The sequence below is a fragment of the Coregonus lavaretus genome, assembly GCF_964263955.1.
Source record: "Coregonus lavaretus genome assembly, chromosome: 40".
Lineage (NCBI taxonomy): Eukaryota > Metazoa > Chordata > Actinopteri > Salmoniformes > Salmonidae > Coregonus > Coregonus lavaretus.
In genome coordinates, this window is record NC_140027.1 from 11,412,207 (window position 1) to 11,429,703 (window position 17,497).

The following is a 17,497-nucleotide window of genomic DNA, read 5'->3' on the forward strand; positions in this document are numbered from 1 at the left end:
CCACTGCACTGAGGCTAGGAAACACTATCACCACCGATAAATCTACAATAATCGAGAATTTCAACAAGCATTTTGCTACAGCTGGCCATGCTTTCCATCTGGCTACCACTAACCCGGCCACCAACTCTGCACCCTCTGCTGCAACTTGCCCATGCCCCCCCCGCTTCTCCTTCACACAAATTCAGACAGCTGATGTTTTGAAAGCGCTGCAAAATCTGGACCCCTACAAATCAGCTGGGCTAGACAATCTGGACCCTTTCTTTCTAAAACTAGCCGCTGAAATTGTCGCTACCCCTATTACTAGTCTGTTTAACCTCTCTTTCATAACGTCTGAGATCCCCAGAGATTGGAAAGCTGCCGCGGTCATCCCCCTCTTCAAAGGGGGTGACACTCTAGATCCAAACTGCTACAGACCTATATCCATCCTGCCCTGCCTTTCGAAAGTATTCGAAAGCCAAGTTAACAAACAGATCATCGACCATTTCGAATACCACCGTACCTTCTCCGCTATGCAATCCGGTTTCCGAGCTGGTCACGGGTGCACTTCAGCCACGCTCAAGGTCCTAAACGATATTATAACCGCGATTGATAATAGACAGTACTGTGCAGCCGTCTTCATCGACCTGGCCAAGGCTTTCGACTCTGTCAACCACCGCATTCTTATTGGCAGACTAAATAGCCTTGGTTTCTCAAATGACTGCCTCGCCTGGTTCACCAACTACTTCTCAGATAGAGTTCAGTGTGTCAAATCGGAGGGCCTGTTGTCTGGACCTATGGCAGTCTCTATGGGGGTGCCACAGGGTTCAATTCTTGGGCCGACACTTTTCTCCGTGTATATCAATGATGTCGCTCTTGCTGCTGGTGACTCTCAGATCCACCTCTACGCAGACGACACCATTTTGTATACATCTGGCCCTTCATTGGACACTGTGTTAACAAACCTCCAAACGAGCTTCAATGCCATACAACAATCCTTCAGTAGCCTCCAACTGCTCTTAAACACTAGTAAAACTAAATGCATGCTTTTCAATCGAACGCTGCTGGCACCCGCCCACCCGACTAGAATCACCACTCTCGACGGGTCTGACCTAGAGTATGTGGACAACTACAAATACCTAGGTGTCTGGTTAGACTGTAAACTCAACTTCCAGACTCACATAAAGAATCTCCAATCCAAAGTTAAATCTAGAATCGGCTTCCTATTTCGCAATAAAGCCTCCTTCACTCATGCTGCCAAACATGCCCTCGTAAAACTGACTATCCTACCGATCCTTGACTTCGGCGATGTAATTTACAAAATAGCCTCCAACACTCTACTCAGCAAATTGGATGTAGTCTATCACAGTGCCATCCGTTTTGTCTCCAAAGCCCCATACACTACCCACCACTGTGACCTGTACGCTCTTGTTGGCTGGTCCTCACTACATGTTCGTCGTCAAACCCACTGGCTCCAGGCCATCTATAAATCACTGCTAGGTAAATCCCCGCCTTATCTTAGCTCATTGGTCACCATAGCAGCACCCACCCGTAGTCTGCGCTCCAGCAGGTATATCTCACTGGTCATTCCCAAAGCCAACACCTCCTTTGGCCGCCATTCCTTCCAGTTCTCTGCTGCCAATGACTGGAACGAATTGCAAAAATCTCTGAAGCTGGAGACTCTTATCTCCCTCAATAACTTTAAGCATCAGTTGTCAGAGCACCTTACCGATCACTGCACCTGTACACAGCCCATCCGAAATTAGCCCACCCAACTACCTCATCCCTATATTGTTATTTATTTTGCTCTTTTGCACCCCAGTATCTCTATTTGCACATAATCTCTTGCACATCTAGCATTCCAGTGTTAATACTATTGTAATTATTCTGCACTATAGCCTATTTATTGCCTTACCTCCATAACTTGCTACATTTGCACACACTGTATATATATTTTCTGTTGTATTTCTGACTTTATGTTTTTTTTACCCCATATGTAACTCTGTTGTTTTTATTGCACTACTTTGCTTTATCTTGGCCAGGTCGCAGTTGTAAATGAGAACCTGTTCTCAACTGGCTTACCTGGTTAAATAAAGGTGAAATAAAAAAATAAATAAAAAGGCTACTTTATTCCGGTAAAACACAATTTTTTACAGCGCATTTGATTACAATAACCTAGCAAATTACATTGGTTGTCACTCAACTGATAAAGCCTAATAATGCGCAAGCCATTTTACAAATATTTTGATGCTGAAGGTGACGCACGGCCTACCCCTTGGTCAGTGTGCGAAGCAGTGCACAGTTTGACTAGGCTACTGATAATGCCTGGGTTGTTTGGCATGCAAAATGACTTGTTGATCAATGACTGTCAACACCGTGACATGCTTAGTTCAACACTGAAGGAGAGGACGCATCAGTTGTCACAAAATATTAGGTATTTTCGGAAAGTAGAAAGAAAGTAATATGAGCAAAACATTTTTGTGAACCGGCGACTCGTAACGTTTGAATTGATTTTATGACCGATTCATGCTACATTTGGATCAGTTTGGGGACCTGGGGACATTTGAACCGGGAATATTGCTGAATTGTTACATCCCTAGTTAGCAGTTGATTTTGTCCTTGATCTACGGTCAGTTTCTTTTTGCATCCTAAATAATTATCAGGTCATTAATATGCAATTACTTTTAGCAGATGCTTTTATCCAAAGCGTCGTACAGTCATGCCCACATACATTTTACATATGGGTGGTCCCAGGAATCGAACCCATTATCCTGCCGTTGCAAGCGCTATGCTCTACCAACTGAGTTACAGAGGACCACAACATTGTTTAACATTGCATTAACATGACTGACAAGTAGCCTAAATGGAGACCTGTAAAACAAAGTGAAACGTAAAGACTTGGACCCAGGGGCCTGAGGAGGATGCATGTTCAGATAGAAATGTACTGTGTAGAACACGTTTGATTATCTGTCATGTGCATTAGAATAGGGAATTGTCAGCTCTATTCATTCTATTTCTATCTGCAATGTTCCGAATGTTTCAGAACCCTGAATACACTACCACTCTATGGCTACGCCCAAGCGTGCTTCTAATCGTTGGCCTCTCCGTACCCCTCCCTCTCACCGAGGTGTCACCCAATGGTGTGAGAGGCTGGACACTGAGAGGTTTTCTCACTTTTGAACCCTGTGGTTTGGAAAGCTGAGGAAATCCTCTCTGTCAGCTCTTAGCGTACCTGTTCTTCAGTAGTCTTGAAAACCCGACATTAAGCAACAGTGATTAAGGTCTGGTTTCAATGATGGACTCTTTAGGTATAGATTAACTACGTCACTGCCTACGTCACTACTTTATCCGCTTGAATAAAATACAAAATAGTAGCTAGCAAGATGGAGATCACGGAGGTTATTTCTAATGAGTGCATTTCGGAAGTGGCTAGTTTGCTTTAGCTACCGTCACTAAAACCACTGCAAAGGTTTTGCCTGCAAACTTTGGTTTCGAATTGCGACGTTCTGGCATGTCTACCTCGTGATTTGTTGGGCGAGTTGTCTGTCTGAAGAGAACCCACCCAGGAAATTTGCCAAAAGACTCCGTCATTGAAACCAGACCCTAGTCACTGTTTTTGAGAGTAGTTCCTCAGGCCTTGAAGTTGGAAGACATTACGCTAGCAACGTCAATATCGCCGGTTCAATTCCCTTAGTGATCACATGCACTTACTAAACTATAAGTTGCTTTGGATATAAAGCATCTGCTAGGTGACATGTTTTATTATAATATAAATATAATTCTGAGTGTCTGTCCAAAGTCAGAAGTACACAAAAAATATTTGGCTGTATTTTGGTTAACATTTTTGTGGTTTGCATATTTCAGATGGGAGTCTACCTGGTATTTTGTAATGGTCGCTACGCAAAACCATACACCAGTTTTACTTGACCCAGGAAAATGGGTTAGTTCACCGAAATTACAAAATGACATATTGGTTTCCTTACCCTGTAAGCAGTCTATGGACAAGGTGTCTTGCTTTGGTTTTGTTTACCTGGCAACTGTCTCCAAGTGCTAACTTTTTAGCATTTAAGGCACAAGTAAAATGCAAGTCAATGCATGCAATTTTGTAATTTGGATGAACTATCCCTTTAACACGTTAAATACTGCATGGATGCCTTCTCTCCACTGTGAACATTTTTCAGCACAAGTTCAAAAGAGGTCTTCTCTTTGCTCACCATGAAAGATTAGCATTAGCTACCCCTATCTGTCATACTCCCTTTGTAAACAAAGCTACTGGATATATAATATAATAATATATAATATATAATAATAATATAATAATATATTAATAATAATTGATTTGGATCAATGGCAGGTCTTGTTTCACTCAGACCAGGAAGTGAGTGGAATTCCACAGCAGACTATGAGCAGGCATGCAAGCACTGCTATGAGTAGGCATGCAGAAGGGCGGCAATAGGGTCATTCTGTGTGAAAATTGAACAAATTATTATTTATTTCTCCATAATCCATTTGGAGACAAGATGCCAAATATATGATAAACATCTTCCCTCCAAAGGACATTTCAGTAAATTCACACCGTCATGATCATTAGTTGCTCCATTTTCACATGAAATTACCCAATAAAGACAGGAGTTTCAGCCATGAGCATCCTCTTTTTAGTGTCCCTCCTGACATGTCTCTGATGTTTGAGTGTTCACATTCAGGACTAGATTGATCAGACACAGAAAACATGTCTCACTGCATTTCTGCATTATATTTTCATCCGTTATTCTTACAAACAATGACAGTAATTACATCACACATTAAACACCGCAAAACCCCTATAACTGACGACATCCAAAAGCGACACGGATACACATTGCCGTGAACATAAAGATAAAACGTGTATCTATCTCCTTTGCTCTAAATGCAGTGAAATAAATGCTGCCCTGGTGCAAGGAAAAGGTTGCTCCAGATTCTGCTCTACAGTCGGTGCGAACCCTGTGGCCCCTGGGGCCCGTGTCGGGGTTGTTGCGATTTATTTTCTCTGGCTGTAATTACCTGAGATGGCAGCCAAAGGCCCTGCTGTGCCCTGCACCTGTGCTGCCTGAGTTAGGCTGAGTGCATGGTACTGGAGCGGTGGAGAGTAGGGTCAGCGTTTTCCCGATGGAGGGAGATAAAAGGCACGGGCAGCCTGCATGGGCAAGGTTGGCAGAAGGAGTAGAGGTTGGGGTGGTTGTAGTTTTTAGACAGGTCTTAGTAAAGGTGTCATGGCCTGTCCCTTTACCTCTGTGACGGCGGTGGGTAATGATTTTGCCTCCAGCTGTACCTTGCACCTGTGTTGCCTTGGCTGAGTGGTGTTGGGGTGGGGGCGGGGGAGTGGGCTCAGTGCTCCAAATGGAGGGGAAAAGGGCATGGGCAGCCTGCAGGGGAAGGTTGGCAGAAGGAGTGGGGGTTGGAGTTCTTACAGAAGTTGGAGTAGAAATAGGTGGGGGCCAGTCAGAAAGGTTTCATGACCTGTCTGCTTCTCCTCTTCTTCTTTGCCACCGTGACGGCGGTGGAAGGTTGGGTAATGTTGGTCGTGGAATGTTGCAGTGTGTGTGCTTGCAGTGGCATTTGCTGTAAGCTCATTTGCTTTAATCACTCGTGGACAGACTACGTAACATAAATGTTATCGTAACGTCTGTCAACAGACATTGTTCCAGTGCACTGGGTTTGCATCACTGGTTATGTCGAGGAATCACAATTTCGCACGGCGGGGCATCCTTTGAATTATGGAATTGGAGGTGACATTTTGGCCCCTGAGACTTGCGGAGAAGGGGATGCAGCCACCAAAGACTTTCCGGCTCATACCTAACACCTCTCCCCCAGAAATGAATCAAGTAGTTTACGTGATATTTTTGGTTCAGGGTTACTGAAATGATGTTCCGTTGAGAGCTATAGAGTCTTGTTCTCTGCCCTTTGCAAGTGGCCCTTGACGATCAGAAATCTGAAAAGCCTGGATAGGTGGATCAACATGACTGCGACTTGACATGACGCCCCCTCACGGGCACTGGTCGATACCCGGTGGGCGGTTTCCCACGATCCTCAGCTCTCACCTCAGGGGGGGTGCTGGAGGTGGTCGTTGTACCTTACAGATGTTGGCATTTAACACGCGGTAAGTGTGAATATGATTTGCCATTCTCTGAAATGAGATATCGACCTTCGGTAGAAGTGCCTGTTAACAAATCAAATCAAATACAATGTTATTTGCCACATGCACCGAATACAACAAGTGTAGACCTTACAGTGAAATGCTTACTTAAGAAAATAAAAAAAAAGTGTTAAGTAAAAAAATAGATAAGTAAAAAATAGCAAATAATTTATGAGCAGCAATAAAATAAAATAACAGTAGGGAGGTTATATACAGGGGGTACCGGCACAGAGTCAATGTGCGGGGGCACCGGTTAATTGAGGCAATATGTACAGTTGAAGTCGGAAGTTTACATACACTTAGGTTGGAGTCATTAAACCTTGTTTTTCAACCACTCCACAAATTTCTTGTTAACAAACTATAGTTTTGGCAAGTCGGTTAGGACATCTACTTTGTGCATGACACAAGTAATTTTTCCAACAATTGTTTACAGACAGATTATTTCACTTATAATTCACTGTATCACAATTCCAGTGGGTCAGAAGTTTACATACACTAAGTTGACTGTGCCTTTTAAACAGCTTGGAAAATTCCAGAAAATGATGTCATGGCTTTAGAAGCTTCTGATAGGCTAATTTACATCATTTGAGTCAATTGGAGATGTGGATGTATTTCAAGGCCTACCTTCAAACTCAGTGCCTCTTTGCTTGACATCATGGGAAAATCAAAAGAAATCAGCCAAGACCTCAGAATTTTTTTTGTAGACCTCCACAAGTCTGGTTCATCCTTGGGAGCAATTTCCAAATGCCTGAAGGTACCACGTTCATCTGTACAAACAATAGTACGCAAGAATAAACACCATGGGACCACGTAGCCGTCATACCGCTCAGGAAAGAGACGTGTTCTGTCTCCTAGAGATTAACATACTTTGGTGCGAAAAGTGCAAATCAATCCCAGAACAACAGCAAAGGACCTTGTGAAGATGCTGGAGGAAACAGGTACAAAAGTATCTATATCCACAGTAAAACGAGTCCTATATCGACATAACCTGAAAGGCCGCTCAGCAAGGAAGAAGCCACTGCTCCAAAACCCCTGAGGGGCCCCCGTGTTGAGGATCAGCGTGGCAGATGTGTTGTTACCTACCCTTCCACCTGGGGCCCGTCAGGAAGTCCAGCGCGGTTGAGCCTGCTAGTGTTCTCAGAGCGGTCTACGTTTCCCATAAGGTGCTACTTAACCTTTTGGAGGTGTTTTTTGCAAGCGCGTTCAGGTCATAAATGAAAGATTGCTCAAAAAAGAATAATCAATTGTTTATAATTAACATGCCTCACAAGGGTTTTTGTGTGTGTGTGCTAATTTGTTTCACTGTCTTTTGTGGAAAATCAATGTGTTTCTGTTCCAATCGCTTCAAAGGAAGCGCAGAAGTGTCACCTTTGTGACACATGCCAAGATGGCATTATAAGTATGACATTGATTTTTGATGTGCTTTGCTCCTGGGGTCAGCTATGTTGTATAGTAAGTCTATCCACAGGAACTTGAGTATCTTATGACTGGACCCTGCTGAGGTTTCGTTTTATGTGCCGTGTAGCTCAGTTGGTAGAGCATGGCGCTTGCAACGCCAGGGTTGTGGGTTCGATTCCCACGGGGGGCCAGTATGAAAATGTATGCACTCACTAACTGTAAGTCGCTCTGGATAAGAGCGTCTGCTAAATGACTAAAATGTAAATGTAAAAATGTAAAATGTGCCATTCTCTCTAAGCTCAGCCCTTCATGAATGTAACATACACTGTGAGCTTGCTGGCTCTGAAGAGTTTTTTTCATTTTGAGGTGAATGATTTTCTTGCTCATTACACCTACTGCTAAACTGGGATTCTCTGCATCATCTAATGGTGGAGTGTGAAAAAATAGACTCAAATCATTGATCCTGCATCTTGTTTCCTCCCATGCCTTCCATCCACTGCCTCCCTTGTGCTTTTGTGGAAAAAAAGTCATTTTGAGAGTGCAGTCTGAACTGAATGAGTGTCCATACATGTTTAATGCTTGGCAGTGGGTAACTTTAACCTTAACCCCCCCCAACCCTAACCTTAACCCTAGCTCTAACTTAACCCTTACCTTAACTCACCCCTCCTAAACTCAACCTTAACCCTAATCCTAAACCAATTTCGATTAACCTTTGAATCCGCTGGCTAAATGTCTGCCTTTATGCTTCTTTTCAGTTGTTTTATTTTCCTGTCTAGTAATAACCTGTATTGAAGGTAGGCCTATTGCATTTCTCCACAATAAAAGAGAAGTTGTATTATCTAAATGATCATTTCCTGATCCTGAAGGACCACATGGTGGTTTTCAATCCATAATGACTTGAATATCTTCTCACTGAACACATGACACATGAGTTTCCTTTTGACCGACAATTCCTCACTAGACAGGTTGGGCTAAAAACCAGAATGCACAGTAGTCCCATTAGACCGGAATCTCGAAAAACTGGAGTCATCATGACTATGCAAGTTTTATCTGTAGCTATTTAAAGGCCCAGTGCAGCCAAACATGATTTTCCTGTGTTCTTTATATATATTTCCATACCGAGGTTGGAATAATACTGTGAAATTTCTCCCTGTTTTGGTGGGATGGAGTTTTGGCCTGCCTGGTGTCATCACCAGGTGGTAAATTAGTTAATAGACCAATAAGGAATAGAGTTCCAAACCTCTCTGCCAATAAACAGCTAGTTTTCAGTTTTCCCCTCCCCACTCAGACCACTCCCCGACAGTCCTAGCGAAATTCTTGCTTGAGAAATTGGTCTTTGCTAAGAAACGATTTTTGTGTCTTTTTGACCATTTTAATTGAAAACAATCACAGTAAGGTACATCATTGTTACCCAGAAATGATTTGATATTCAGATAAAAACGTCTGCATTGGACCTTTTTAAAGATGACCTAGCACAATCTCAGTCGAGCCCCGGTTCCAAAACGCATCCTCCTCAAGGTGTGCTCTTGGGCAGCTCTCCATCGATCGCCAGTGGCTTTCTGTGTGTGTTTCTGGAGACTGGTCGATGTGCTCACCCTCTGTCTTGTTTGTCTTCCAGGCTCGGAATGTCACCACAGGGGAGCTAGCGGCCATCAAGGTCATCAAACTGGAGCCCGGTAAGAATCTTTGCCTCCCTCATCTCACACACTGGGGTGAAGTTTCCCCTACGTACAGATCTAGGATCAGCTTGCCCTCCCCCAATCAGTGGGGAAAACGGACCTAAGCTCAGCGTCTAGGGGCAACCTCACCCTACTCCTCATCTCACTGTCTCAGCTAGTTTAGCCTCTCCTGGCTGTCCTATCATTCCATTTGACTCACTTAAATCTTCCCTCCCCCACCATCCTACTTCTTCAGTCATTACTGTGCCTGTTTATGAGGCCCACTAAACATTTGGAGGAATTGACTTAGAATACAACAGCGTTATGCAAAGGAGCCCACCTGAATGCCCCAAGCCATATGCATGGAAGTACAGTATGTTATGACCCAGTGAGAGCATAACATTAGTGGTTATGTTGGTTGGAGCGTGTTGCTTACAGTAGAGTTGCGGGTATAAATCCTGTATAGGCCACCCACTGGCCTTATTAGTGTAAAAGGCATCTGCATCATACCTACCATTATAATATGTTACCCATCGCTTTAGATAAGAGTGGTGTGTGTTTGTCTGGGACGTTTTCTATAATAGTCAGGCAGGCCTGGCTGCGTTCCCAAATAGAGCGTGGCCTTCATCAGGCCAGGAATGTGGAGTGGAGATAGCCTGGGAGCCATATCAGACCAGATGTACCTTCATCTCAGCCTCAAATGGCAGGGCTTGATTAAGTTGGAGTGTTAGAGTAAACCTGTTTGAGCTTGCGGCCAAGCTCTTTGCCTGCGCCACAATAAGATGATCCTTTTCTAATAGCGAGGAATATCAGATTTGGAGTCTCTGTGCTATTGTGTGGATTTCAAAAGCTGCCTGCTTGCTTATATCGAATGCATAAACATTCAAGATGTACTTATAATTTGATTAGATGATAATGATGGATATGAATTGTTATTCAGAAAAACTTAAAGTAACACTGTTCATATTCTCGTAGAGCTGTTACTAGTAAGTACCCTGAAGGGATCCCGTGCAATTGCACATTATTGCATAGCAGTGAAACACAGAGCTCAAACACCTTGTATTATTAAAATGCATTGAATGTCACACACTGTCACGATGCAACAATGTGTGAAGATTGCAGGACTTCAATAGGCGAAGTGTTACCTGTTACTCTACATCAGTGCTTCTCATCCATTCGTGTGACACCCTCAGGGGGGTTTCCCCCTCTGGATAAGAGCGTCTGCTAAATGACTTTCCCAAAAAAGTTACCAGAATTTTGCAACCCTAATTCTGACTCCCTCCCTCCCTCCCCCCACACACATATCCTAAACTAGGCGTGGTATAGGCCAAATGACTCACTACTCCAATAACCTATAGAGGTGATGTCTAACAATCCAAAAAGCAATTTTTATTGTGGTGTTTTCCTTAGCATTAGCAGGCAACTCATTGATCCACAGTTAGTCATAATTGCTACCATAAAAGAGCCTAATTATATATATATATATATATATATATATATTTAAAAAAAAAATGTCATTTAGCAGACGCTCTTATCCAGAGCGACTTACAGGAGCAATTAGGGTTAAGTGCCTTGCTTAAGGGCACATCGACAGATTTTTCACCTAGTCGGCTCGGGGATTTGAACCAGCGACCTTTCGGTTACTGGCACAACGCTCTTACCCACTAAGCTACCTGCCGCCCGTTGTTGGTTTGTGTTTGGTGATAGTCTGTCACCAGTCAGTTGCACAATTGAATTCTGCTATGAATAGCACGTTATCAGTCTCCTTGCAATCTCTAAACTGTATTCTGTTCTGTTGCTTCCATATGTGGGAATAATAGCAAACTAGCTCTCGGATGCTAACTGCTAACATTTAGCCTAAGCCCATATCTGTCCCTTGGCTATGATAAGTGGATTGATTAGGGAATCTATTGGGGTTGAATTGATCAGATGTAAGTAATGTTTGAATTAGTTTGGGAATGATGTTCCATTCACAGGAGGCTGAGGGAAGGACGGCTCATAATAATGGCCGGAACGAAGCTAATGGAATGGCATCTTCCATGTGTTTTGATGCGTTTGATACCATTCTGCTCCAGCCATTACCACGAGCCCGCCTTCCCCAATTAAGGTGCCACCAACCTCCCGTGGTTCCATTCTAGTACTCATAATCTATTAATTTGCTAAGGATGTTTGCTATGTGTGAGAACGCAACCTTAAGGAAACACTCCATTGGTATGAGCGGTCTCATTACACTCTGAGTACTTTTGAGCTACGTATAACACTAATCCCAAATCAACCGATAGCCCTAACACCTCTTAATACTAAATCTGAGTGGTTCGGATAGATATAAGCAATATCACGAAAACATTTAAAGACAAAGTGGAGCTATTATCTTATAGCTTATACTTATCCAATCCAATTCTTTCAGATCTACAAATGGGTGGCTAGGGGTCAATGTGGAATTGGGAACATCTTATTCAAATAAAATACAATTTTATTTTATTTGTCACATGCGCCGAATACAACAGGTGTAGACCTTACCGTAAAATGCTTACTTACAAGCCCTTAACCAACAATGCAGTTTTAAGAAAATAGAGTAAAGAAAATATTTACTAAATAAACTAAAGTAAAAAATAAAGAAATAACAAAAAATAACACAATAAAATAACAATAATGAGGCTATATACAGGGGGTACCGGTACCGAGTCAATGTGCGGGGGTACAGGTTAGTCAAGGTAATTTGTACATGTACACTACCGTTCAAAAGTTTGGGGTCACTTAGACATTTCCTTGTTTTTGAAAGAAAAGCAATTTTTTTGTCCATTAAAATAGCATCAAATTGACCAGAAATACAGTGTAGACATTAATGTTGTAAATGGCTATTGTAGCTGGAAACGGCAATGTAGCTCAGCTGGTAGAGCACGGCGCTTGTAACGCCAAGATAGTGGGTTTGATCCCCGGGACCACCCATACACAAAAATGTATGCACGCATGACTGTAAGTCGCTTTGGATAAAAGCGTCTGCTAAATGGCATATTATTATTATTATATTATTATTCAATGTAAATAGTCCGGGTGGCCATTTGATGAATTGTTCAGCAGTCTTATGGCTTGGGGGTAGAAGCTGAAGCTGTTAAGGAGCCTTTTTGGACCTAGACATGGCGCTCCGGTACCGCTTGCCGTGCGGTAGTCAGGACGAACCAACCCAGGGGGTGGGAAATGGTGGGTGTAAGCTAGGCTAAACTAAAGAAATGTTTACTGACTTTTTCTTGCTATAAATCAACAGGGATTTACTTTGAGTTTGGCTTGTTAGACTGAGAATCAGCAGGTGGTAGGCTTGATGGACTGTGTGTGCTCATGAGTGTGTACGGGCATGTGTGCTGTTATCTGTGTGAGTGTGTACAGATATGCAGCCTGAGGCTTGTGGGGAACCATCTGATGTTGTGGTAAGAGTTCAGACAGGAAGAACTAGCTCCTATAGAAATAATTAACTGCGGCCTCTGCTTGTGTGAAGAACGCTTGTGTGTGTATGTGTTACAACTGATATTCAACTTTCAGGCAGTCTTTTAAATAGACAGTATAGGATCTTAATTTGATTACCCTGTTGCAGGAGAACATTCCTACAATACAGGACCTTTTAAACGTGTGGTGTATTTGAGGTTTAAAAAGGCTTCTGAAGTTTGTAATTTCCACTTTGACATTTCAGACTTCATTTTCCCTTACAAAAAAATTATCAACCCTTACAAAAATGTCCATAAATTATAATCCACATAATAATTCACATTTCCTGTTGCTGCAGGATTATTTTCCTGCTGTAGCAAACTGGCTCAAATTAAGTTCCTACATCTGTAGGTATCCAATGTTGACTTTCATCATTTTGTGTGTGTGTGTGCACGTGCAGCCGTGTGTGTTGTCCTTGTACGTGAGTGTGTTCTTTAACAACCAAAGCTATTCTTGGGCGGAAGGTTGAGGGGTCAGTCAGCATTGAACCGCACCCCTGACTCTCCCAATCCTCTCCTTTTTTAATGTCAAACCACCTCGTTACCATATCCGCTGTGACGGCTCCTGCCTTGCTTTTGGGCTGTGTCCCAAATGGCACCCTATTCCCTATTAAATAATCGTGCACCATATAGGGAATAGGGTGCCATTTGGGATGCAGCTTTAGTATAGACACACAAGTATTTCTGCAAGGCTTTTGGACTGGGGGTCCTCTGTCGTAGCGCTTTTAATGTTAATAGGCACTATTGATTTGCTGCAACTTCCCTCTCCCTCCCTTCCTGTGCCTCTTCTTGTAAGGACACTGCATAATTCTACAATAACAGGAATTTATTTGGGGTTTATTTGTGGCATATATTTGGGTTGTGCTCATGCCGTGGTCATTTCAAACATTTGATTTGTGTCAGTTGCGTTATCATCCACAGCTGTAAACCATGTTTTATTTATATAAAGGGTTAGTAAGACAAATGACAAAATGACATATTTGTAACCTTACCTTACAGAGTCTCATTGTCCGTGGCATAGACTGCGTTCAGGGTAAGGAAACAAATACAGTGGGGAGAACAAGTATTTGATACACTGCCGATTTTGCAGGTTTTCCTACTTACAAAGCATGTAGAGGTCTGTAATTTTTATCATAGGTACACTTCAACTGCGAGAGACGGAATCTAAAACACAAATCCAGAAAATCACATTGTATGATTTTTAAGTAATTAATTTGTATTTTATTGCATGACATAAGTATTTGATCACCTACCAACCAGTAAGAATTCCGGCTCTCACAGACCTGTTAGTTTTTCTTTAAGAAGCCCTCCTGTTCTCCACTCATTACCTGTATTAACTGCACCTCTTTGAACTCGTTACCTGTATAAAAGACACCTGTCCACACACTCAATCAAACAGACTCCAACCTCTCCACAATGGCCAAGACCAGAGAGCTGTGTAAGGACATCAGGGATACAATTGTAGACCTGCACAAGGCTGAGATGGGCTACAGGACAATAGATAAGCAGCTTGGTGAGAAGGCAACAACTGTTGGCGCAATTATTAGAAAATTGAAGAAGTTCAAGATGACGGTCAATCACCCTCGGTCTGGGGCTCCATGCAAGATCTCACCTCGTGGGGCATCAATGATCATGAGGAAGGTGAGGGATCAGCCCAGAACTACACGGCAGGACCTGGTCAATGACCTGAAGAGAGCTGGGACCACAGTCTCAAAGAAAACCATTAGTAACACACTACGCCGTCATGGATTAAAATCCTGCAGCGCACGCGAGGTCCCCCTGCTCAAGCCAGCGCATGTCCAGGACCGTCTGAAGTTTGCCAATGACCATCTGGATAATCCAGAGGAGGAATGGGAGAAGGTCATGTGGTCTGATGAGACAAAAATATAGCTTTTTGGTCTAAACTCCACTCGCCGTGTTTGGAGGAAGAAGAAGGATGAGTACAACACCAAGAACACCATCACAACCGTGAAGCATAGAGGTGGAAACATCATTCTTTGGGGATGCTTTTCTGCAAAGGGGACAGGACGACTGCACCGTATTGAGGGGAGGATGGATGGGGCCATTTATCACGAGATCTTGGCCAACAACCTCCTTCCCTCAGTAAGAGCATTGAAGATGGGTCGTGGCTGGGTCTTCCAGCATGACAACACGCAGCCAGGGCAACTAAGGAGTGGCTCTGTAAGAAGCATCTCAAGGTCCTGGAGTGGCCTAGCCAGTTTCCAGACCTGAACCCAATAGAAAATCTTTGGAGGGAGCTGAAAGTGCGTATTGCCCAGCGACAGCCCCGAAACTTGAAGGATCTGGAGAATGTCTGTATGGAGGAGTGGGCCAAAATCCCTGCTGCAGTGTGTTCATACCTGGTCAAGACCTACAGGAAACGTATGATCTCTGTAATTGCAAACAAAGGTTTCTGTACCAACTATTAAGTTCTGCTCTTCTGATGTATCAAATACTTATGTCATGCAATAAAATGCAAATTAATTACTTAAAAATCATACAATGTGATTTTCTGGATTTTTGTTTTAGATTCTGTTTCTCACAGTTGAAGTGTACCTATGATAAATTACAGACCTGTACATGCTTTGTAAGTAGGAAAACCTGCAAAATCGGCAGTGTATCAAATACTTGTTCTCCCCACTGTAAGTAATTTGGGTCAACTATTCCTTTAATATTAAACAGGTGTGGATTCTAATACAACTGACATGCCCCATATCTTGAAATGTTAATGACTGGGATGAATAACAATGAGTTCCGTAGAACCATATTACATTTTACATTTACATTTGAGTCATTTAGCAGACGCTCTTATCCAGAGCGACTTACAGTTAGTGAGTTCATACATTTTCATACTGGTCCCCCGTGGGAAACGAACCCACAACCCTGGCATTGCAAGCGCTGTGCTCTACCAACTTAGCTACAGGGGATATTCTATAGAACATCACAGGATCTATGCAGAGGCCTGTGTGATGATGGAGTTAACATGCAGGACTGACGGTGAGGGATGTGCGAGCTTCAATCAAATCAATAGGCCAATAGCAGTGTCTCTTGCCCTCACCGTGTGTAGTCGCTCAAGGCACTTTTTTCAAAGCCCCCTTTATGAAAGACCGTCAATGTTAGGTGTGTGAGTCTGTTTATCATAAAAGAACACTGTACTGTGATGTCTCTGTGTTGTTGGGAATACCAGCCCTTTCAAGGTTGCGTCTCAAATGAATATTCCCTATATAGTGCACTACTTTTGACCAGGGCCCATTGGGCTATGGTTAAAAGTAGTGGACTTAACATTTGTGACACATCCAAGGGCTAAGATAACAAGATGGGGTTTCTGATGTCGTTTGAACTTCCCTTGCGGATGTCTAGGGGTTAAATGAGAGAGAGAGAGAGAGAGAGAGAGAGAGAGAGAATCAATCAGGTGGACCACATGCAGTCGAGTTCGGCCCAGAGGTCTCCTATTAGCCATTCAGGCTAACGCACTGCAGGAACCCCATCTAAAATTCATGCAGCCAAGGTTTTCCCCTACCTCTTAAAATGCCAGCAGCGCGTCATGACGAGAGGAAGGTGCCACAATCCACTGTGACAGCGTGGAGTGACATGGAGGTACGTGTCAGTACGCATCACGGCCAGGGCAGCTGGCACTCATGACAGATGTGTCCAGGAGTGTGTTTTTTGGTGACAGGGTCGATGGCTCGAGGTGTGTCGCCAAAGCCAGGACCATGGAAACGTATGTAGCCTAGGCTGACAGATTGACTATCATAGTGTGTGGAGTGGACACACACACAGACACACACATTCAGCGTGGTTGGGCGGCTAACACCCTCTACCATGTGACAGTTAACAAATGCCTGACACCATATTCAGCACCTTGTTATATCTGCCAGTCTGTTTCAATCTCAAATATAAAACTGTTTCCTAAAGATGCTTTCAAAGCTAGCCCAACTAATATTCCCAGCAACAGTTTGCTGGGATCTCATTGGCTTATCTCGCTTTAGTGGCGTGCTTTGCAGAATTCAAAGAAGTAATTTAATATTTGCTTTTTTGACTTCTAATTTGTGCTGTTTGATTTTCAAATGGCTTCTCGGTCTGGCTATCTTCATCTTGTGCTTCGTCCTGTCCATGTACAGTCCAAGAATCTGGGTTAGAGGTTGCCCAGATCTTTGGAACTGCTCCAATAGATCCCAATGCAGCCAATCTGTTTGCACAAGGCCCCTCCCCCAAATCTAGATCCTATTCATTAGGGCATGCAACGGAAAAAGTTTTAAAACATTTTGCAACGGAAAACCAAAATGAGCATTTCCGTTTTAATAATTTTTTCCTTCCGTTTGGTGCCTAATGAGCACAACCCTGATGGCTTCCAGTCCGCCATGGTATCTGCCAACTCTAAGCAATTTGCTGTTCTATAAGCCAACATGAGATTGTGGTTGTACGGCCATCACATTATGAGGTCCTTGCTTACTGTCAGTGTATGTGTGCATCCCAAACAGGGCACCCTATTGCATGGTGCACTGCTTTTGACCAGAGGCTTAAGCTGCAAAGAAACTGACCTTATGTCAGAGCTTAAGAGCAACATCATTCCATTATCCTTGTGCTAAGGTGAACTTGGCTCTTCTGGGGTCAGCAATCAAATGATTTATTCCATGTCACCTTGGATGAAAGGAAAAATTCACCTACTGTTTACTAAATATTCCAAATAAAAAACTACCATTGGTCCATACAGTTACAATATGTAAGTGTTTAGTGACCAGAATGTAATTATTAAACACTATTTTGTAACTGCAGATAAATACTTAATCCATGTATTTGTAGGATATTGTGAT

The 17,497-nt window shown here is 43.0% G+C and overlaps 1 protein-coding gene across 1 annotated transcript in view; it reads left to right on the plus strand.

The window, feature by feature from the left end:
- Window positions 1–17,497, plus strand: part of LOC311113317 (mitogen-activated protein kinase kinase kinase kinase 3-like) — a 103,714-nt gene that overhangs the window by 20,468 nt on the left and 65,749 nt on the right. The window contains exon 2 of the mRNA XM_084156539.1: window positions 9,165–9,222. Coding sequence (XP_084012665.1) covers window positions 9,165–9,222 — 58 coding nt within the window. The remainder of the gene's footprint in view (window positions 1–9,164; window positions 9,223–17,497) is intronic.